General features: G+C 42.1%; 1 protein-coding gene across 1 annotated transcript; it reads left to right on the top strand.

The window, feature by feature from the left end:
• Positions 1-1171: 1171 nt before the first annotated feature.
• On the top strand, positions 1172-22666 carry LOC103361717 (kinesin-1 heavy chain). Its single transcript, XM_008287882.1, has 26 exons — positions 1172-1529; positions 5962-6049; positions 6186-6259; positions 6346-6450; positions 7186-7234; positions 7869-7924; positions 8032-8119; positions 8211-8335; positions 8473-8577; positions 9672-9817; positions 10136-10284; positions 10401-10588; positions 11584-11652; positions 11987-12193; positions 13183-13326; positions 13449-13640; positions 13790-13907; positions 15092-15147; positions 15349-15458; positions 15731-15832; positions 16003-16063; positions 16175-16246; positions 16460-16564; positions 16793-17009; positions 17869-18004; positions 19634-22666. Exons 1-26 carry the CDS (start codon positions 1404-1406, stop codon positions 19635-19637), a joined length of 2892 nt encoding a protein of 963 aa, XP_008286104.1. The 5' UTR covers positions 1172-1403; the 3' UTR covers positions 19638-22666.
• The last annotated feature ends 1017 nt before the right edge of the window (positions 22667-23683 follow it).

The following is a 23683-nucleotide window of genomic DNA, read 5'->3' as shown; positions in this document are numbered from 1 at the left end:
TTCATAGCCGCTGCATCGGGGACTTTAGCCCCTATACGTGGATCGCCTGCTTGCAAGCTACTGGGGCGCCCGTAATCATCACTTTAATGTTAACTGCTTTATACCTAGTACAATATTTTCCTTTGCAATGATGCAACAGAAGGATTAGGATGCAGAAAAAGTGTTTAGCAAATGGAAATATATATTCATAAACTGTAAATGTGCACCATTTTAATATTTCCTTCCAATTATTGATCCATTAACATGCAATCATTTCAGTGTTGGTTACTTTACACAATACTTTATACAGTACAGTACAATCCTGTCCTTTGGATTGATACATTAGAAGAAGAGAGCTGCAGAAAAGTGCTTCTCATTGACTAAATGTACTTTCCAGCGATGCATTTACGAGCATAAATTAGAAATGTATCCCATTTTATTTTAAGGTGCTTTGTGTTTTGTACTGATGTGAGCTGATTAGCTGAATGTTTAGCTACAATCACAGAATGAGGACAGAAACTGCTCTAGCCCTTCATAATGTATAATTATAGATTATTATTAATAATGAATTAACATTCACCGTTTGAATATTAACTGCTTTAGACAACACAATACTTTAAACAGTACAGCACAATACTTTAATCTGAAACGATGCAGAAGAGCAATAAAGAAGCATAGACGTGCAAATAGTAGAATATATGTATTTTCTACCAATGCAAATATATATGAGGAAAACTATCACTGTGCACCACTTTGGTATTTCCTGTGTGTCATAGGTGGTGCTTTGTGCTGTTTTTTGTATGTCTGCTCAGGAGGAGGGGAGCTTTCTGTCTTTTTTATAAGGTGCAATGATGTATTGTTATTGATGCCTTAACATGTTATCATTGTTTTATCATTTGATACTTTATACAACAACACTTGTGCAGCAAGGGGCAATAATTCCCTGAGCAGTCGGGGAAAGTGCAGACAGTTGGGTAACTTTCCAGAAATGCAAATATATGAGTTAATTAGAAATGTGGACCATGTTCATATACCTCTGTCAGGTGGTGCTTTGTGTGTTGTGTGTGTGTGTGTGTGTGTGTGTGTGTGTGTGTGTGTTGTGTCCTGATCAGTGAGGTTTGGTTACAATAACACGGTGGAGGGAGCGCCGGGCTGACGTCATGGTGATCCACATCCACAGCAGCAGGAGGGGTGAGGTGGCCAGCCGCTGATCCACCGGTGTCATGGCTTCCTAACAGGAGGGGGAAGTGATTGAGAGCAAAACAAGGATTTTTGTTGAATGCCCGACGGATAATCGCCCTTTCCCAGAACCTGAGATTGGGACAGAGGGGCTCGGCCTCCCTTTTCGCCCCCCGCGGCCGCCCCTGGGATCCAGGATATACTTTAATTTTTATCGGTGAATTTCCATTCGTAAACCGTGGAAGATGGCCGACCCGGCGGAGTGCACCATCAAAGTGATGTGCCGTTTTAGGCCCCTGAACAGCTCCGAGGTGACCAGAGGCGACAGATACATTCCCAAGTTTCAAGGGGAAGACACCGTCGTAATCGCGGTGAGTTGTTTTGTGCGGCTCCCTCTTTGACAGAGCCCTCCGGCACAGTGAGCCGTACGCCATTTTTGATTGTCTTCTAGCTACGGGAGTTAGCACCTTAGCTTGTTAGCTAACGTTAGCAGGGCTGACCTGTTCACCGTGGCGTTGTTCCGCTGGCCCTCAGCTGCGGCCAACTTGTGGCGCCACCGAACACTTAATCGCATTTATCTAATTACTTATTCTTTTATTCACTTCGAGGGCAGCGGTCGTGGATTTTAATTTAACATTTCAGAGAGCCACGCCAATTGCTGCTGCACGAAAATGCCACTATTCGCAGTTGCCCTGTCATGGCTAGCGAGCTGTCATTCAACAAAGCCACAAATACATCGGCTGGCACAGGTTAAAATGTCGCCTCCGCCTGCCTCCATAACCTGCTCCCTGGTCGCTGCATTATTATCACGACATTAAATATTAACTAGCTGTACCTCTGTAACTATAAAGCTATTAATTATGAACAGTTTGCGTCAGCATAAAGCGTAAGCCAGCTTTGATTTGGTAGTGGCTAACAGACTGTTGGCTAGCAGGCTAGGCCAGCTGGTAGTTGACAGATTAGCCGGCCTTGGCTAGCTGGCTAGTTTTAATACTGTAGCTTAATTAAAGCTAACATTAGCTAACTGACCAGCTGGCTACATAACCAACCCTTCTGCGGACCATGCTGAAGTTAGTCACAGGATTGGATATTAAATGGAAATAAAATATGATTCCATAAAGGATCAGAAAACATAGACAGTGTTCATAATAAAATAATGAAACAGGGAGTGGAAGTGTGGATCTATATGCAGGCCAGCTGTGTTCTGTTGGCCTTCAGTGACTGGACACTTAGCAGTTCAACTACATAATCACAGTTTTAAGGAAAGGGTTTTCTTTTCATTGGGATGTTTATTTTGGGACCAGACTGAAGTTGTGTTTAGTTTAATTAGTCCTCCGGTTATACAGACCCCTCCAGCACTTGATAATGGTTATGGCAAGGGCACAATTTTCCCTATGACAAAAGAAGGAAATGCCTTTATTCATGCAGTGCCATGTTGCCTTCACTTTACTGAATCAACAAAGAATTTGCCCTGAGGTCTGTTTGCAAATGATTTGTACCTGATGCTTTGTCATCATAGGCCTATAGACTATGTCTTTAATAAGACACGATTTCCTCAACCTGGGGTCATGCCATCGCATGCCTCTGCACCATATCCCCATGGCAGGATTGAACATCATACACGAAAGGAAATAAGTTAGTCTTTTCATATTCAATATGACTGTTGTCATTAAGAATCTTAAAGCATGAAAGGAAGGCTGACATCTCAGGTTTGTACTTGCTAAATGTGCAAAAGGCAGCGCTGAAATAAAATGGTTAAACATTAGTTTTCCTTAGCAACGAGCTATCTTTCTCTTGGTGGACTTTGGTGTCTCGTAATATGCTCACCCTTGGAAATACAGCCTTAAGAGCGTTTACAAGGCAATAAAAGGCTATCTTAAATTCCATTCATGAATTTGCAAGTTTTGGCTGACTGGATATGAATCACGTCCTCTTTTGAGTGAAACTACCAATTTAGGTGGTGAATTTAAGAGCACAACAGGACTATTCATTTTCTGTCTTGCAAAACAGAGAAGCCCGTTATAGCTGTGGTGACTTCTTGAATAGTTTTGCTGACACTGACTTCAGGCCTTTAGCAAATAGCAAACGTACTGTCTGTACCCCTAAGGCGTGATGTGGCCCTGCCCAGTGCAGAGTGCCAGTCATAGTGCCAAAATACCAGTGCAGATTGTGAGAGAGGCAAGTGTTGCAAGTCAGATGCTCCTCTGCTGGTGCATCAGCTTTGAGAAGCACAGCACTTACAATACCCATAAGCAGCAGCAGCAGCAGCAGCAGCGCAGGGCTCCTGGGTAATCCTCCTGTGTTTTCTCTCCTGGTTACCAGCTGTTCAACCAATCAGAGCAGGCATTTGGACGGGCACTGGGCAATCTCTCCGGGTGGGGAGGGTAATTATTATGGTGATGTACTTTGTTTTGCTGATGCTCTTAGCCAGGGTGACTGACTCACTTGGCTCATATTTTTCATCTCATTTGAAACAATCTAGGGCGTGGTGGACCCTGTGCTGTGGCTGAAGCGCCAGCGCTCCATCACTCAGCCAGTGGTGAAGCTGACCACAATGCCTGTTGTGCAGACATCCGACAAGTAGCTTCACCAGTGCAACTGTATCGGAGGGTCACATATTTGTGCGATATTCCCTTACTCAGCGGTGGTTCACTTTAAAGCCCTGCCAGTCTTTTGCCGAAAAGGGAGTGAGATGAAGTTTCCAGATGAGGCGGTGTGGGTGTCGTAACTAGCTCAGTTTGCCAAGCTAGCTTTGCCAGCGTGGTGTGAGTGTGCAGCAGGTGAATTATTCATGAGCCCATTGCCTCTCTGTCAGTTGTACACAAATGGATCAGATCATTCTTCCCTTTGCTTTGCTGTCACATTTCCTATTTCCATACATTAGGCTGGGACGCCCCACAAGAACAGCACTGAGCTACTTTTAGATAGTGGTGGAAGTGCGTGAGAGCTAACAGGAAAGAAAAGGATTAGAGAGATAAGTTAAAGTACTCCTGCCATATTTAAACAAGTAAACAACAAACAATCAACACCTTCTTTCCCTGCTTTATGTGTATCAGGCAGTAAAACAAAACCCAAATTGAAAAATAATGGAACACCACACCACAGGTTCAGTTGGATTTCATGCATAATACAACAAGAACCATGTGGCTAATGCAGAAGAACCTGACTGTGATGGTGTGTTGCGGTCTCTCCTGAATAGCATTCCCTGGGCAATATCATAACAAAGCCATCAGGACGGGAGGAACATGACAGAGCACTTATGAATGCTCTAACAATACATTTCACTGTAATTACAATTTCAGCCACTAATCCCATTAGGCACAAGTGTAGGTAACGAGGCCAGTAGCAGCAGCAACAATGAGGACTTTAAACTCGGGCTGCGCCATTGTTTGCTGACAGCGTCTGGCAGTCCTGATAGTGGCTCGGTGCTCTTGTTCTGGACAGGGTTAATTGCCAGGATGTGGCTCTCTGGAGTGAATTACAAATGTCTTAAGATGTTGCCGGTCGGTGTTGCAGAGCTGTACTTTGGATGTGACCGTCTGTCAGGCGGGATTATGAGCCACGGTGCAAATTGAGGACATCTCAGCTGTAGAAGTCAGAATAATTTTTGTACTGGTAAACGTGCTGCAGCTTTAATGCCAGACGATGACATGCTTGTGGTTTGACCTTGAATTAGAACGTGTTGACGCGTATTACTGGCCCCAAACTAGCGAGCTTTTGTCAGTGGCGCCTTCAAGGTGACACCAGCTGCTTGTCAACATTCTCAACTTGTCCTTACCTACACAGGTGTCAACGCTGAATCTAAATATAACTAAGCTATACTGCTAAGGCACATCTGTTTTGTAACCTGGGGTAGCATTAATGGGGCTGTTCTGTTCTTAAAGTCTTAACACATCAGTGCTAGAACCCCACCCATAAGGCTGGAGATGAGATGATTCAACTGGGACTACAAACCTCCAAAGACAACGTGCTATCTCAGTTGAACCTCGGATTTGCCTGTAGCATCACATTTAATACCCTGCGGTTTCCATCTTAAATCCAGCTATTGATTGGTGTCTCACTGGAGTTGTGCTTTGAAGTTTTGACTAGCCTACAGGACAGTCAGCTACACTTTAAATGTAAACTTTCAACTTTAGGGAGATTGCAGGAAAAGAGTTCACGTGGGATAGAACCCTTGTCAGGTGAATGATACTTAGATGCAAACTGCAGTGCAGCAAGTGGAGGTTGAATTAGATTGAGAACATAAAGTTGTGACTGATTGGAATGTCATGTTGGCAAACGTGATCATGTAACACAATGTTCCAGAGTCTGAACCTGGCAGGGGATGTCTGTTGTATGTCATCCCTTCTGGATACCCTTATTTCCTCACGTCTCACTATTGTTTGTCATCAAATAAAGGCAAATGTGGCTTAAAAATGCCCATCAGTAAAACACAGCTTTAAAATCTCGACAAAGTTGAGGTGAAATGCTCGGTGGTTTTGTAGGGACTGCGTATGGATTTTCTTTGATTTCTTTTTTTGACATATTCACGCTATAAATGACAACAAACTACCCTTAACGAAGCTAACAGGCATAACACATAATTACTGCCAGATAACGTTCCTCAACAAACGCGTTAGATTCTCTGTGTTGAACTCAGTACAATGTAAATCACAGTTGTGTGAGTCAGTTGGTGAAAGAAAGTATTACACACAAATCTGTTTACAAGACATATTACAGATTATTTAAAATGAGGTTACAAGATAATGGGATTTATTTCGATGTGTCATCTGTCACTAACTCTTCTTCTTTTCTCTACTGCAGGGTAAACCGTACATGTTTGACAGAGTGTTTCAGTCAAATACAACACAAGAACAAGTGTACAACGCCTGCGCTCAAAAGATTGTAAAAGGTCAGCTCTCACTGTTGTTTGTTTTGTTTATGCAGAAAATGAAAAAAGACATCTGTTCAGTATTTTATAAATCATAAAATACATTCCAAAACCCTTTAAATCCTCGCTTTACTAAGTTCTAAATGGTGTCTTACAGATGTTCTGGAGGGATACAATGGAACAATTTTTGCATATGGGCAGACGTCATCTGGCAAAACACACACCATGGAGGTAAGAACGACTTTAGAAAAGTGATTTATTTTTAATTGGGGTTCATCTTGTTTTTGATTGAAATTCATTTGCTTGTCGGTTTGCAGGGGAATCTCCATGACACAGATGCAATGGGCATCATCCCCAGGATAGTGCAAGACATCTTCAACTACATCTATTCCATGGACGAAAACCTGGAGTTTCATATCAAAGTAAGTAGAGGGGGCAAGATGTTGGACTGTCCTGCAGCTAGTTATGAAGCAGAGAGCTGCAGTGGCTGGAGAGGCACAGTCCTCTGATATTTAAGAGTGGTGATCCATATTTCAAACTCAAACTGTGAGTCCTGGAAGCAGGCTACATGCTTTCTGTTTAACTATTACTTCCTTGTTTGCTATTACTTTGCGTTTTTTGCGTGAGTCAGTATAAGCGATGGAGGAGACTGATAAGCAGCATGTCATTTTGTACCGCTCTGTCATATTTCCCAGCTGACACACCTTATTTGAGCTCTACTCAAGAAATTCCCTTCTGGATTAATAAAGTTCCGCCTCATCTTTTCCTGCTGTTGCAGCACATGCTGTTGGGCTTGTTGGAAAATATGAGTATAAAACTTGTTTTGTCTCTATGGAATATAAGTTTTGAGATATCGGCAAGGTAGGTGTGAATATATAGATTAAATAATTTGGCCAAGAATCTGTAAAAACACCCTCGACACACCTTGACACATGTGCTTCTGATGTTCTGTGGATCTTTGTGGAGTTTTTCTTTGTCAGTGATAACCGGGACTTAGTTGCATCTTTGTTCTTTGTGTGTGTTTTTTTTCATTTTTTTAAGTTTGCGTAATAACGTGTTTTGCAGGGATCACGGCAACCCCTCAGTGTGTATTTTGATTGTTTAGTTTGATCTATCAACGGGATCTTCTTATAATGAGGTCCTTCTTCTGTTCACAGGTTTCATATTTTGAAATCTACTTAGACAAGATCCGGGACCTTTTGGACGGTAAGCGCCAAACACCAGATCTCTTCACATGTGACAGAACGAGCTGCTGAAATGTTGAGAAAATGAATGAGCATGTGAACTGCATGGACGGGCTGCGTGTTTTGCTATAAACATAGTTATAAATGTACTACAACACATAAACACTCATGATATTCTACACTGAGTCTACGAAGCAGATTATTCTGAGCTAAGGGAATATATCTGTATCAAAATGAGCTGCAGACTTTTGAAAATGTCTGACTTTTGTGGTATCTAGTTTTAACATGGCATTTCATTACTCAACAACGTTCTGTTGTCCAAAATACTGTTACTTGGTAAGATTAGTAGTTTTTGTTCTTATGTTTGTAGCCATTAGAGCTCATCCGTTTTGCCCTGAACTTAAGTGGAAGTTTCTGGTTTATATGACTGATACACTGTCCAAGACAATACAAGATGTGATGAGAAGAGATTCATGGAAAAATAGAAGACTGCACATTTTAACCACACATAGAGTTGTAAACACAATACAGCTTTTTATATATATAAATGTTTACATTTCAGATGTTTAGGATGTTAAAGGTTTTTGTGGCGTACCCTCAGTAGGCTACATAGTTCCTTGCCAGTTTCTGACACATTTATTCCCTCTTGTTTCCAGTGTCAAAGACCAATTTGTCAGTGCATGAAGACAAAAACAGAGTACCCTATGTCAAGGTGAGACCTACCCTCCTGTTACATGTCAAAAATCTGGTAAAACCTGTTAGAGAACGCCAATAATCTAACCGCATGTTCTGTTTATTCTTCTTCTTCTTTTTTTAAAGGGCTGCACTGAGAGATTTGTCTGCAGCCCAGATGAAGTCATGGATACAATTGACGAAGGCAAATCTAACAGACACGTAGCAGTTACAAGTAAGACACTGTCCTTTACAAGAATCTTCATCACAAATGCGTTGATTTTGGAGGCTGATGTCTTTTTAACTAAGCACAACTTCGTCCGCAGACATGAACGAGCACAGCTCCAGGAGTCACAGTATCTTCCTGATAAACGTTAAACAGGAGAACACTCAGACAGAGCAGAAGCTCAGTGGAAAACTCTACCTGGTGGATCTGGCTGGTAGTGAAAAGGTGAACTACAATTTCTGTCATACACACAATAGTATCAGGTGCTTTTTTTTTTGTTTGTTTTATTGTATAAAGCGACTTTGGTTGCCTAGAAAAGCGCGACATAAATCTGATCAATTATGATTCTCTGTCATTTTCAGGTCAGTAAAACAGGTGCTGAGGGAGCAGTGCTGGATGAAGCCAAGAACATCAACAAGTCCCTGTCATCGCTGGGAAACGTCATCTCTGCACTGGCTGAAGGAACGGTCAGTACATCTACTTCACCTCCATGGGCTTTTCTCCTAAATCTGCCGCTTGTTTCCTTATTGGGAGTATCTTGTGATGGTAGTCTGTGACTTCTGGCTATTTAATTAATAGTAAAAGTGCCTGTTGAAGTGAATGTGTTTCCTAATTAAGGTTAATGTGACAGTTTTTTTTTTCTTGCCTGTTAGGCGTTAATTTTTACAGCAGAACATAATGAGCCTTAATCTGTTTTTGGCATTACTGTCTGGCTTATTCAGCACATTATGTTTTAAATCTGTTACAACCTCAGGTGGTGATTTTGTCCACACACTTAAGTAGCATCTTGAAATAACAGGCATTACTGTTAATGTAGCAGACAGAAGGGAAGCGAGTCCCGTTCACCGGCTGCACTGCCCAGAGCTAGGTGTGCATGTGGAACACCAGCATCATTTTCAGCTATCCGACTGTGAAAGTGCCATTTTCAGCCATCTACAGGTCCTTTGTGCTGCAGGAACAACTGGAGTAGATAAAAACTTTGCTCCGAGCAATGTTTTGCTTTAGCTGCTTCATACAGATCTCACCCTTCTCACTTTGATCAACAGTTGGTTTGTCTTAGAGCTCATTCGCTGTGTAAACAACCTGAGGCAGACAGCCGCAGATATATTTGTGATGGTCTAAAACAGACGAGCTATTGTCCAGAGATGTTTCACTCCCAACTGAGCCTAGGAGCATGTGAAGAAAGATAGCGGAGTGCCGTGGCTTAGCTGTTTGTATCGATGCTAATCATATCTCAAGTTATCATTTAACTGCCTTCTAGTTTTACTAAACGTGTGAGAACTGTAACGTAAGCCATTACATCCTGTCAGCTCAGTGCTGGTAAAACCGCAAGCCTCCTCTTTGGTTTCAGGACAGCAGCAGCAGCGTTTCAAAGTGTAATAGACCAGCTGATGGAATACCAGACTTTGCTTTGTTTTTTATTCTGCTGTGTAACTGTGATATCCGTCATATATGGTTTTGATAAGTGACTGTGAGATAATGTGGTATGCTTCACAGATCCCAATGCATGATTGATATGTCTATATATTTATGTATGTGTGTCTGTGTCCTATATTTTTAGGCCTACATCCCTTATCGAGACAGCAAGATGACCCGTATCCTGCAGGACTCGCTGGGTGGTAACTGTCGAACCACCATTGTTATCTGCTGCTCGCCTTCCTCCTTTAATGAGGCTGAAACCAAATCCACCCTTATGTTCGGACAGAGGTTAGTAGGCCAGTAGAAGAACTGCAGCTTTATGGCTTTAGTCAAAATTGTTTGGCTGGATGCCACATTTGTATATTTAAAAAAGAAAAGTTTATTATGCAAAAAAAAAAAAGATCCACGCTTCATTAGTGTTGTAAATTGATATACAAATACATTCATATATTGAAATTGTGGTAAAGAGGACATAACACGGTGATATAATAAATTACTAGACAAGTCCCAGCTGGTACATTTATATATATCTTATTTTGAGAAATAGTGGGTGCTTAAAATTTAATTATTGGAGTTCTTCAAGTGGAATTTTTTTTCTACATCCAGAGCAAAGACCATCAAGAACACTGTGACAGTGAACATTGAGCTGACAGCAGAGCAGTGGAAGCAGAAGTATGAGAGGGAGAAGGAGAAGAATAAGACTCTGAGGAACACCGTCACCTGGTTGGAGAATGAGCTCAATCGCTGGAGGAATGGTAAGTCTTTCTGGGTTTTGTCTGCAGCATACTTGTGAAACAACCCTTTGCCAACACAAGTAAAGTTCCATCCCTCCACATAAACCGAACATGTGTGTTCTCCTGTCCCGCCTCAGGTGAAAGCGTGCCAGTGGAGGAGCAGTTTGATAAGGAGAAGGCCAACGCCGAGGTGCTGGCCCTGGACAACATACTCAACGACAAGCCGGCCTCCACGCCCAACGTGCCCGGCGTTCGCCTCACTGACGTGGAGAAGGACAAGTGTGAGGCTGAGCTAGCCAAGCTTTACAAACAGCTGGACGATAAGGTGAGGGCTAAAATACAGCATAATGTAGTAAAGTGGTGTTTGTTTGTGGTTTGTCACATGTATATAGGTTTTAGTCAGCCATGTACACTGAGAGAAGAGGAGAGGTGCATGTCTTGAATTTATTTAGTAATTCTCACTAAAATGTGATCGGAGAATGTCATGGTGTTAAAACTAGGGCTGGACCTGAATAGCTGAATAGGAATAGCTGACTATTCGTTAGCTGTGCTGGAATCGGGATATCAAACTTGATATCCGAATATCCCCCCCGCCGTGGAAACGGAGCCGTCACCGCTACCCTAAACACAGAAACTGGTCTTAGTAGCCAAATGCAGCCTGTGCGTCACGCCCACTCCAGCCCGTCGGAGCCTGAAATACTTGCCCGTCACCACCACGGCACCATCGAATATTCAGGATATTCGTCCTTAAGTGGGACCGAATGTCCGGATATCAGAAATTGCTATTCGGACCAGCCCTAGTTAAAACTAAAGTGTAATCATTCAGATTGAGTCCCTCCAACTTTACTCTTCTTCTTGATGCCTAATATTGATTGATTGGTTTCAACCCATTTACAATGGAAGAAATCAGATTATAGACCGCTGGATGTTGAGATTATCTCTCAAATGTCTCTTCAGTAAGTGTTGATGTGTTGGGATGAAATGTACATATAGCTACAGCCCGAAGAGTGGAAAATCATCTTTGCATTGGTTTACTTTTAGACACTATCAATACAACTCTGAAAGCAACACCTGGCCAATATAAATACTCAATGTAACAAGGAAGAGTAAACACATTTCTTCTCTATCAGGGCTCAGCAGTCTTTATTCAAAGGAATAATACTGTCTTTTTTTGATAGCTTTAGATATTTAATAGGAAGAGAGTTATTTTATTTTCCCTGCATTTATCAGTGGTCTGTCACCTTGTACCGGCTGTCTACAGTGATACCTGTGGTGCCTGGTGTGAATGCTAATGTTGCTGTGTGTCTTTGCACTTTACAGGACGAGGAAATCAACCAGCAGAGCCAGCTGGCCGAGAAGCTGAAGCAGCAGATGCTGGACCAGGAGGAGGTGAGTAGCGGAGGTCTAACAGGTGGAAGGGTGGCAGCGGTGCAGAGTGAACTTATGATCTTTGTAGCTTCACAGGTGGGAGGAAATGCATGAAGCTATCACAGCCGTCAAGTTGGGTTTATATTTTACTACTTCAGCCCTGCTGTTTTGAACAAGGCTGCAATCTGGGATTACTATTAAGCCAGTTTATTAATTCTGTCTCGTAGTTTCACTTTTACTTAAAATGCAAATGCTCAGTCAGCCATATTATATCAAATGCTGAATAATTGCTCCAGCTCTGCTACATTTGAAAGCAAAAGAAACCCCAACCTAAACCTCTTTCCCCCCCGTGCAGCTTCTAGCTTCCTCCCGGCGTGATCACGAGAACCTCCAGGCAGAACTGAACCGCCTGCAGGCTGAGAACGAGGCTTCCAAGGAGGAGGTGAAGGAGGTGCTGCAGGCTCTGGAGGAGCTGGCTGTCAACTACGACCAGAAGAGCCAGGAGGTGGAGGATAAAACCAAGGAGTTTGAGGCTATCAGCGAAGAGCTCAGCCAGAAATCGGTGAGCTGCAGACAGACATCAGCCTGCCAAAAGACTGCGTGATGCTTTCATTTTTGTCGGGTGCCTTTTATTTGTCCTTTGTTTTGGCCACGTTAATATGCAGCACACAGAAACGCGACACTATAATTAAACTCGTGCAACCTGCAGGCATAAAAAGAACTACTGACAAATCCACCCAGGGAAACATGCACATATTAATTACTGCTGCAAATCCATTATTTCTTTCACTATTGAAAGCCTTTTCCAAATCTGGAATTCACTGCAAAGTGAAAAAGATCTTGGCAGGTTGATTAAATGCCATCATTGTCACGATGTGCCTTAAGTCAAAGCAGTTCAGCAATGATTTTTAAAAAGTAATTACAGCTTCACATTCAGATAGAACCATCTCTACAAGCATATGTAAAAAGAAATTAAGCACAAGAGTGAAGGAGCAGTGACTGCAAGAGACTGGGCTGTGTGACTGCATAGGGTGTGATATAGGCTGATGTAGGGTCATGGTGGGAAACTATTTATTGTGGCATGGACAGAGACATAGAGCAGTTTCAGAGCCAACAGCCAGACTGTCAGACTCTCTTTTCTTGAGTGTGAGAACACATAGCCCCACTTGTCACTAGAATAACATTTATGGCTCTTGGAGAGTCACTGTTTGGGTATCTGTTATAGCTGAGCTAACAATTCTTCTACGAGAGGCTCTCTGGTGAGCGTCTCTGTGGGGGAATGTCACTACAGAACTGTAGCCATGCTGTTTGTGTTGATCAACAGTTATTGGCAGATTTGTTCTGTCTTTCATCCTGTCGTTTGTCAGTACTAATCAAGCTTGCTAATTCTACATAGATGTCAACATTTGTCACGTTTGTTCACTGTCAGGGAGGAACCAGAGAAGCTGTTTTATGTGAGCAATAGATGGTTTTGAGGCTAAGTTAATAGCAAAGTAATAAATTTAACATATATTGCATAGTTTTGGTATTAAAGCTTCTCTTTCTTTGCAGTCCATCCTGTCTTCTCTGGACTCTGAGCTCCAGAAGCTGAAGGAAATGTCCAACCACCAGAAGAAGAGGGTGACTGAGATGATGTCATCGCTGCTCAAAGATCTTGCTGAGATTGGCATCGCTGTAGGCAGCAACGACATTAAGGTACTGAGATGGTTCCTGCACTTTCTCTCGTGTTCAGCCTCCCTCTGTCTTATTTGTCTTTGCAGCTTTTTTTTTGTCTTTTCTCCTTCCTAAGTCTAAACTTTCCTCTTCTGTGTTTTCAGCAACATGAGGGTGGCAGCGGTCTGATTGATGAGGAGTTCACAGTGGCCCGTCTGTACATCAGCAAGATGAAGTCAGAAGTGAAGACGATGGTGAAACGCTGCAAGCAGCTGGAGAGCACCCAGTCAGAAAGCAACAAGAAGATGGATGAGAACGAGAAAGAGTTAGCAGCCTGCCAGCTCCGCATCTCCCAGGTATACAGGAGATAAACACAGATGGTGTATTGACCTGATTCAAACATCTTTCTGATCCGTCTGCGTCTGCACATAAGGTTTGGTTTCATATCTGAATCCTAGTAAAGACTGTATGTATAAAAAAAATTTATTATTCCCTCTTTCTCCAGCATGAGGCTAAAATCAAGTCCCTGACTGAGTACCTGCAGAACGTGGAGCAGAAGAAGAGGCAGCTTGAGGAGAACGTGGATTCTCTTAATGAGGAACTCGTCAAGCTCAGCGCTCAGGGTAGGTCACCACATGAGGAGGAGCAGGGAATGAAGCATAGGCACCAAATTCACTTAAAGACATTACAACACTTCCTCTAAGTGCAGCCGAGCAGCGGATGTGGAGTAAAAGTTAAACAGGCTTTCAGGAATGGTTAACCTCAATGTAGTTGCCTCACTTGAAGAACTGGTTGAGGATGGGTTTCGAGAACTGCCTCCAAAAAAAAAGAAAGAACTTGCTGTACTTTTGAAGGGTTTATGATCAGGTTGTTGATTCCTGATACTTAAGTGTGGCTCTGCTGTGTCGTGTTTGTTTACTAAATGGCAGTGCATACGAGAACATTTGTACCAGAGGCCAGAAAGACTTTAAAATGTCAAACCTGGAAGTAAACCAGACCTGTCTACTATTGAACAGCTGGTACCTAAAGCCACACAGAACCAAGAAACATCTGTCTGGAACTTAACCAAAACACACAGACTCTAAACAAGTTAAAGCTAATTTACAAGTTGCCCAATCAAGACTTTGTGTCTCACCAAATGCAGTGTCAGGAAACGTCTCCTTGCCAAGAAAGATGAAGGATAATGAATTTGGCTCATTTAGAATCGGCTTTGCAGTTGTGTTGCATCGAGCATATTAAGGAAAATTTCGATTTGTTGATCTTAAAACTATAACAGCAACTGGTTGTTTGTTGCCACAGCTGCTGACATTAGCATCACCAAAGCATTGCTATCAAGCTTCATCATGATCAGGGCTGTTTGATCATGGCTGGAGCATCAGTTTGAGTATTTCAATTCAGTTCAGTTAGTTCAAATAACTTTATTTATCCCCTAAGGGCAATTCAAAAGCTCACTGAGTATTATCACGAATGAAAGGACCTGACTGACCTTATATAGTGGATCTGAACCTGTGTGGGTCTGTACAAGGCAAGGCCTGGGTGTGAAGGTGTGGGAGGACCTGTGGAGACCTGTGTTTCAGAGCAAGACAGAGAGTGTACATAAGACTCCAGGGGCATGCTGAAAGTCCACAGAGGTCTAAACCTACAGAAAATAGATTTCACAGCCGTTATCACTGTGCTTACTGAATGGATGTATAGCCAACTTTAACACATTTTTACAATCTCAGGCCTGAATTTATGCTGATGTCATTCAGAAGTTTGTTTGTTGACGTCATGACATAATGGGAAATCATATGTTTGTATTCTACAGAGAAAGTCCATGCCATGGAGAAAGAGAACGAGATCCAGACTGCCAATGAAGTCAAGGTACGTCCTGGTTTCTCATTGAACAGGGTACAAAGGCGCATTGTAATCCTGCTGATTCTGCAAGGGACAAAAGATTGTTAAAGACAGAACCTTCATCAGAAAAAGTCTAATATTCTAAAAATAAATACACATTTTTTGCTAAATGTCCTGTTAACATCGCCGTTAATTTAACAGCATGTTGATTGTTGTGTGTGTATTCAGGAAGCGGTGGAGAAGCAGATCCACTCCCATCGCGAAGCTCACCAGAAACAGATCAGCAGCCTGAGAGACGAGCTGGACAACAAGGAGAAACTCATCACCGAGCTGCAGGAGTAAGTCTCTAAGATGGACTGCTGCTGTCAGTCAGTGCTGCTCAAGATGACGGCAACAAGAATGAATGTTTAATTAGGCAGACTAATGGGAGACGTAAAGTCACAGCTAAACCAATGTTTATTGATGCTGGTTCGCTTGAAACAGGATGTTGGTCACAATGAAACACAGTGAAGAACTACTGAGATTAAGTTTGAGGCTGTAAAATGAACACAGGACGTAAATATTTTCACAGAGACATGTTGTGATCGTTGACGTATTTTGTGTCTTTCAGTCTGAACCAGAAGATCATGCTGGAGCAGGAGAGGCTCAGAGTGGAACACGAGAAACTCAAATCCACCGACCAGGAAAAGAGCCGCAAGCTGCACGAGCTTACGTACGTTTCAAGCACAAACATGTGCACTGTCATGTCCGCTGGTCACGATTTTCACTGAGTTGATGCAGTTTTATTCAGTTTACTGGTCAGATACCACAAAACTTGAGGTATTTACCTTCGTTGTTGTGTGTATTTCTTTAGAGTTGAACTGTTTTTTCGTTGTTGTTCAGGGTGATGCAGGACAGAAGGGAGCAGGCCAGACAGGACCTGAAGGGTCTGGAAGAGACAGTGGTGAGTTCATAGAGATTAACTGATGATCACAGACTCGTATTCATTGTTAAACTACATCTGGAAGTATTTTTAGGCATGGATTTAAAGTCCACTTGTCCTTTTGCGTTTCAGGCCAAGGAGCTGCAGACTCTGCACAACCTGAGGAAACTCTTTGTTCAGGACCTGGCCACCAGAGTGAAAAAGGTGAACCATGTGAACATTTAAGACTCAGTTAGTCCTACAGAGTGGAATTTATGTTGGAAAAGATGACACACTACAAACCAGGTCCACATTTCATGACTCAAACTACGACTGATGAGTGAATCAGAGCAAGAACACGGTGGCCCAGATAGCTGGAGGTGTATGTTTATCTGTGATCATAAAGTCATGTTTGTTTGTTTGTTGTTTTTTGTTCAGAGCGCTGAGATGGATTCAGACGACACAGGTGGGAGTGCAGCTCAGAAACAGAAAATTTCCTTTCTTGAGAACAATCTTGAGCAGCTCACCAAGGTTCACAAACAGGTAGGAGCTCAGCTTACGCATATCAGAATATTTTGAAGATGATGATTGACTTTGTAGTATCTCAGTCCTTTGTGACTGCTGTCCCTTTTGTTCTCTCTGTGTAAATTTTCCCCCTAAATCTATCTTATTCTCCTCCTGTTGTTACACTTGCTCTATCTTTCTCGTTGGTAGGCCGCTCTAGAAAGCTAAACAAAGAAACGATTTGAAACAATTGCAATGTTCCCACAGCTGGTGCGTGATAATGCAGACCTGCGCTGTGAGCTTCCTAAACTGGAAAAGCGTCTTCGCGCTACGGCTGAGCGGGTCAAGGCCTTGGAATCTGCTTTGAAGGAAGCCAAGGAGAACGCCGCCCGCGACCGCAAGCGCTACCAGCAGGAGGTCGACCGCATCAAGGAGGCCGTCAGGGCCAAGAACATGGCCAGAAGGGGACATTCAGCCCAGATCGGTGAGCGGGGACGGATGTGGTGGGAAACATGTTTACAGACCCGAGATTGCAGAGATGTTTCACAGTGGCGGGAAATGATGTCCTCTTACATCACGCTTTCACAGGATTTTTAAAATGATTTTTAACAAAATGTTTGAAGGGAAGATTTACATCTTTTTCTGTCAAAATACACCTTTACATGTAAAAGACCCTGAAAGTACAAGTAGTACAAAGAAAATGTACTTTAAATACTGAAATACCACATTTCTATTTATATTTCTATGGCTGCACACTGAGGCAATGTTGTTTGTATGTTCTCTGATACTGTGATGTTTTATTCAACCTGGAGGGGAGTCTGCATCCTCCAATTCAAAAATTATACATGATGCGTTTTTAAAAGGCTAATTTCAGTTATTTTAGTCACAGCATATTTAAATGTGACTTTTTGGCAATTTAAATTCAAGTCAGTTCCCCCTTTGAACAGACTTTTTAGCTTCATGCAGAACAAATGTGACAGTTTTCTCAGCTTAATTTAAATAATGCTAATTTAATAATAAGTTGTCGTGCTCATGTTGTGCTAAAAATGGGTTAAACAGAACTTCAAACTTGGCAGTAGCATCTAAAGATTAGTCCTGATGTAAGATGCATGAGTGGAAATTCATTTTTCCCTCAAATAGCTTTAAGTGGGAGGAGTTTTTTGTTTGATTTTCAGTCAGCTGATCCACAGGGAGAGTTGGTGTATTTTTCTCATTAGATTTACAGGGAAGAAAAGTACTTCATTTTTATTTTGTCTGAAATAAAATGCAAATCTTGCCGAACATCAGTTTTAATCAAAAGAGGCGATACTCAATGTCCTTTTTTTTTTTTCCCCCCTCATCAGCCAAACCCATTCGGCCTGGGCAGCAGCCAGTGGCGTCTCCCACCCATCCCAACATCAACCGCAGCGGAGGAGGCTTCTACCAGAACAGCCAGACGGTGTCCATCAGGGGCGGAAGCAGCGCAAAGCCCGAGAAGAAGTAAGTGGAAAGACCGCGTTTTGTTTTTAGGAAAATTAAGAGAGAGAAAAAAAACCAAACATGACTGCACTTTGAAGCAACCCGTTTGTTAAGTTGCTGTAGATTGCTTCAGTATTCAGGAGCGTTATTTCAGTCTGGTATGAATCCTGTTGTTTTGTTTGCACAGATCAGAGCTGCCACGAGGGACTACTTTTCTATTGATTAATCTTTTTACTATTTTTTTAGTTGATGAAGCTAAAAAAAAGTATAGATATTTATTTTTTTCCAAAGAAGCAAAATAACTGCCGTATATTCTGGACTATTGAGCGAGTGCACCTGAATATAAGCCGCACTCACTAACCGTAAAAAAGGAAACAAATTCTGTTCATATTTAGGCCACACTTGTCTCTAAGCTGCACGTTGTAACAGGAGATATTTACACAGAGAGATTTTTTAAACTTTTAATTAAATACAAACGGGTAACATACACATATACGTAAATGCTTCTTTCCGAACGACGCCTGTAACGCGGCTAGGTAAAAAAAAAAACTACAGCAGCCTACCAGGAAAAGTCATTGATCGCTATCTTCATCTTCCTCCTGCACTAAAACCACTAAAGTCGTCTTCTTCAGTGTCGGAGTTGAACAGCCTCAGAATCGTCACACACTTCCTCAGTCTGTCTTTCGTTGTCGCTCTCAGTGTCACTTACGTCTCGAGGCAAATTTGTAAAAATCGGTAAAATCCATACATTAGCGTCATTGTTTAAGCCGCAGCTGCACAGTGTACAAACCTTTTTTTGTTCTTTTACATTTAACCAAACTGGAGATTGCTGCCGTCGTCTAAAAGTGCAGCTCACCAATGACTGGAGGCTCAAAACAACTTGACGTAGAATTACTAAGCTACAATAAAAACACACGTCAATTAAAGTGTTGATGCATTTTATTGTTGAAGTCAGCGCTCCCCAGCCTTTTATGTACCACGGACCAGTTTTAAGCAAAAACATTTTCTACAGACCAGTCATTGTGCACGTAACAAAAAATGAATGTGTTTTTCTATTAAGAAGTTTCATTAATTAATAAAATTACTCGCTGAATATGTGTTTACTTTTCCTTCCATCTCAGTATCGAGTCTCTCCCACCGTCCAAAGAAGCTCTCCTGAGATGTTTGGTTTTTATTAATTTCGGCGGCGGTTCGACCGACGGCTTCGTTTAACGGCCGGGCATGAAAACTAATAAGAATCAAGAAACAAGCGCAGACGGATGCGACGGGAAGACGAACTAGTCATTTATCAAAATAAAGCACCCTGCAGACTCCGCTGGGGGAAAAAAACCCAAAACAAAACAATAAAATGTTTTTATTCTTTCTGGCCCGGTACTGGTCCGCGGCCCTGTGGTTGGGCACCGCTGGTTTAAGTCATCGATGATGTGGCAGCTCTGAAGCAAACAGTATCTGCTTCATAACAAGTCAACATGTACAACGGCAGATTTTCCTTTCTTTATGTTTGTTGACAAGCGCAGCGTGTTCTTTGTTAGACAGCAGCTGAATAAATCCAACAGTTAAAGAGACAACGGGCAGGTTGTGATTGATAGTCGTCTTGTGTGCATAAAATAGGACATAATTACTAACAGCATCCTTCTTTTAAATCTGCAGCTGAAGAGCAGTGGGACAGAAGGACGACACCACAGAAGAAGCCAATATCACCCCCCGCCCACCCCGACAACCTGTCATTCCATTACAGACAACAGGCTCCTCGTCGCAGCTCTGGAGCCACGAAGGAGTTTCTGAATTATAAATATATATATATAAATATTCCCGGCCTGTACAGCTCCAGTCCCCCCCAAACCCCCCAACACACACACACCCACTCACCCCTCCCCCAATTCTCATCATGACTTATCTCTTTTTCTCTTACTGGATATAATAAAAGAAAAGAAAAGACAACAATTTTAATTTACAAAAAGGCAAGATAATATTGTTATTCACTGAACCAAACGCAGTCTTGAGCGCAGCCTTGGCGAGCGAAACCGCGCGCGACTCGAATGTGTAGCTTCGGTTTCGTTTTTGTTTTGCACAGTCTGTCGTCATCCGTCGTCGTCGTGCGAGTAGTTCTGCACTGTGCCAAGCTGAATGTAAACGGTAGCAAGATCCGAAAAAAAACAACAAAAAAAAAGGAAATAAGCACCTAAAACGGGAAAAAAAAAAACACAAAAAAAAAGACCAAAAACATAAAAAATGAAGAGGAGACCCTACCAAGAGAACTAGCTTGACCCTATAGGCTAACCTCTGTACATTTCATCATTATTCTTATCATTGGTTGTTAACCACACTTTTCTCTGAATAGATTTTACATGCTTCTTCTTTAAGGAAAAAAAACTACAAAAAAACTGTTTTGAATTGACTAGATGGCGTCGAGCACTACTGTTCAGTCCGGTCTTGTTGTACAGATGTAAAATTGGCACTGCTGCACATGTTTCCCTGGAGAGACGGCTACGAGATGAACGGCAGGGGAGCGGCTCAAAAGAAGGATTGAAAAAAGTAAAAATACGAGAAGCCAAGACGTGCGACGGTGTACTGTAGATGTATTTAACTAAATACCTGTGGAGGCCAATTGTTTTTATCATTAAGTTAAAATAAATCCTATACTCGTTATTGGTGACTTCATGAGAAGGATGTAAAGAATGTAGACGGAAGGAAGGAAAGAGGAGAATGATCCGGTTAACACGACAAAACTTCCACCTTTTAGCATAGCCTATGCTAAGTAGCTAAATGTACTGTTTTTACTTCTCTCAGTGGTTAATGATGCTGTGTTAATGGACGCTATTTATATCTCTCTGCACATCAGAGCACATAGACTGCAGGCGTATAGACTGAGAAGGCACACGATGCTTGTCCTGTCCTAGCTGGGTCCCCGTCACTCACTCATCTCCCTTCACTCACATATCAGGACCTTTTTTTTTTTGTTTGTTTGTTTGTTTGGTTGTTTTTTTTTGTTTTAGTCGTAAACCTATCAGGAATTGTTCAATCCCTGCCCTGTCATGATTTCTTTTCAAGGGTGCCTCGCTTCTTCTTCTTTTGTCTTCCCTCCAACACCACCCCGATTATTTTTTTTTCTTTTTGTTGTCGTTGTTGTTGTTGTTTCTTAATAGATTTGAGACCTGTAACTGTACGTGCCCCTTTTGGTTGTAAATTTGCAGAAAGCGACGTGTTGATGCTGGGTTTTTATGTACTGTATCTCTTTTCATTGTTCCATAGACGGTGTAGATTTGTATTTGGAGGGGAGCGCCGGGCGGTGGGGGTGTCAGTCGATGGGTCGGACCCTTGCTGCTGATCAGCCAGTCAGGGAGAGCAGGGTCTAAAATTGCACAATAATCTTCTGTCATCATCTGGAGGAAGGGTTTATTTAACTAAATCTAGCCACGGGTTGTAGGACTTATGTTGTGTTTTGTTGTCCTTGTATTTTTAGTGTTTTTTTTCCATTACTACTTTTTTTTTTTTTTCATTTTAAGTCCCGCCACATCTTTTTCTTTTTTCTTTTTTAACCCTGTGAAGCCCCAGTGTATTGGTAAAAGGCTTGCTGTGATTGTAACCCCAGCATGAGAACACTAACATCTTGTGCAAGTGCAATATACTGTAAAATACACTGTATAACAGTTGACTGGCAGGTGGGATCAGGGTGTGTTAGCAGCAGCAGCAGCAGCAGTCCTGCCACTCCTCTTTTCTGTTGGCATTTGTTACACTGGCTCTCTGAGTATTTTCTCATTGAAGGCTTTTATTGGTCTTTCTGAAAAGCTGAAACATGATACAGAGTCGATGCTGGTGGATGGTTGAGGCGGTGCTCAATCTTCACAAGCAGTACGCTCACAATCATGCATTGAAATTTGAATAATACGTTTAAAGTTGAAGCTTTTTGGAAAGGCACATTAAATTTCTATTGAATTTTTTTTTCGTTTGTTTGTTTGGCAGAGACTAGTGGAACAAATCCAGCTCGAATAGGGGACATTTCGGCTTTCTCTAAAAGGTGTAATACTAAAAAAAAAAACCTGTCATTTTCAAACAAGAAAGTTGGGTTTATAAGCACTTCTTCACAATATCTGCACTCGGAAAAAAACACTCCATATGTGGCTGTTTTTGACTGGAGGGGGGAAAAAAAAGAAGTTTCCAAAGCCCTGCGAGTGGAGCTGCTTGTCGAATAAATTCAGCAGTGATAATTGCAAGCTGCAGGGAGGAGTAGCTCCACCGTATCTGTGACAGGACAGCGTTTGGTGTCTATCGGGACGGTTTATACCCTCTGTGTAACCTTCTAGATTAGTTTGCAGCATGGACCTCAAAATGTTTATCCTTTGACCTTCCACCAAAACTGGATATGAAATGGGGAAAAATAGTAAATAAATACAGCAAAGAACATTTGTGATGTTTGCCGAAATTCAATTTTGCATTAATTCTAAATTAAAAAAACAAAACAAAAGTGTAGCCACTTTTTTTATTACTGTGTAATAGTTGGTCAATTTTTAAAGGACAGTTTTGGGGATCCATCAGTGGACAAGGTACTGGATCATTCCTGGAGAACTGGGGCACAAATAGCAGGGCTCTGATATGGACGGAGACGGGAAGTTAATGAGATCACAGTTTTGGATTGACTGCATGATGTAAATGTATGTGTGATTAAATAATTATGAGAAAACACTCTTTTGTGTGTGTGTTGGTTCATTTGAGTCTTCCAATGCTGTTTATACGGTTATCTCCTTAAAAAAACAAACTTCTATACTGTTTAGCTGGTTTTGTACCTTTACACAATTTGGGTTCGACTGAAAAAGAAAAGAAATCGCTTTTGCAGTTTGCTGTGGAAGCGCTCGGCTGCCGTGCACAGACTGAGTCCTGATCTCATCAAAAAAAAAAAAAGATAAACTGGAGTTCATGGTGCAGGTATCAGACGGGTGGATCTCAGAAATGCCCTTGTGGCTAAAAATAAGCAAATTCCTGGAGCCAGATTTCACCAAATTCAGTCAACGACAGGTTGTAATCATATTAAAACTAATGTTGAAATAAAGAGAAGCGAGTTGAAACCATGATCTACAGTCAACATGGAGCTCCACAGTGTCTCCACGGTTACTAGTGATAAAAAAATAAAAATACAATTTAAGATGACAAACAGGGCCACTGCTATAGCTCACCTGGTTGAGCTGGCGTCCTATGTGTAGGGCTACAGTCCCAATGGGGAGGTCATGAGTTCAAATCCCGCTCATGACCCTTTCCCTATAGGGCCTTCTCCCATTCTTTGGGCTGCAAGGTGGTGCAGTTGGTAGCACTGTTGCCTCGCAGCAAGAAGGTTGCCGGTTCGTGTCCCAGTGGGGGCACCGGAATCTTTCTGCGTGGAGTCTCCATGTTCTCCCCGTGGAGCGTGGGTTCTTTCTGGGTTCTCCAGCTTCCTCCCACACAGTCCAGAAACATGCTGAGGTTAATTGGTGATTGTAAATTGTCCGTAGGTGTGAATGTGAGTGTGCTTGGTTGTCTGTCTCTAAGTGTAGCCCTGTGATAGACTGGTGACCTGTCCAGGTGAACCTGCCTTCACCCTGAGTCAGCTGGGATAGACTCCAGCCCCCCATAATCCTAGTGAGGATTAGGCGGTGTATAGATAATGGATGGACCCTAAAAGTGTGCAGACCTTATTCAGATTTTAACATTTCTCAGTTGGATGAATGC

This window comes from Stegastes partitus, unplaced genomic scaffold (genome assembly GCF_000690725.1).
Source record: "Stegastes partitus isolate 25-593 unplaced genomic scaffold, Stegastes_partitus-1.0.2 Scaffold526, whole genome shotgun sequence".
In the NCBI taxonomy this organism is placed as follows: domain Eukaryota; kingdom Metazoa; phylum Chordata; class Actinopteri; family Pomacentridae; genus Stegastes; species Stegastes partitus.
The sequence above is the reverse complement of the archived record's forward strand: the minus strand, read 5'-3'. Positions and strand labels throughout refer to the sequence as shown.

Excerpts from the sequence above, each read along its gene's own strand:
- LOC103361717 (XM_008287882.1), top strand. The coding sequence starts at position 1,404 with ATGGCCGACCCGGCGGAGTGCACCATCAAAGTGATGTGCCGTTTTAGG. Across the intron at positions 12,194-13,182 it reads AAGAGCTCAGCCAGAAATCG|TCCATCCTGTCTTCTCTGGA; the intron begins GTGAGCTGCAGA and ends CTTTCTTTGCAG. Across the intron at positions 15,833-16,002 it reads CGCAAGCTGCACGAGCTTAC|GGTGATGCAGGACAGAAGGG; the intron begins GTACGTTTCAAG and ends GTTGTTGTTCAG.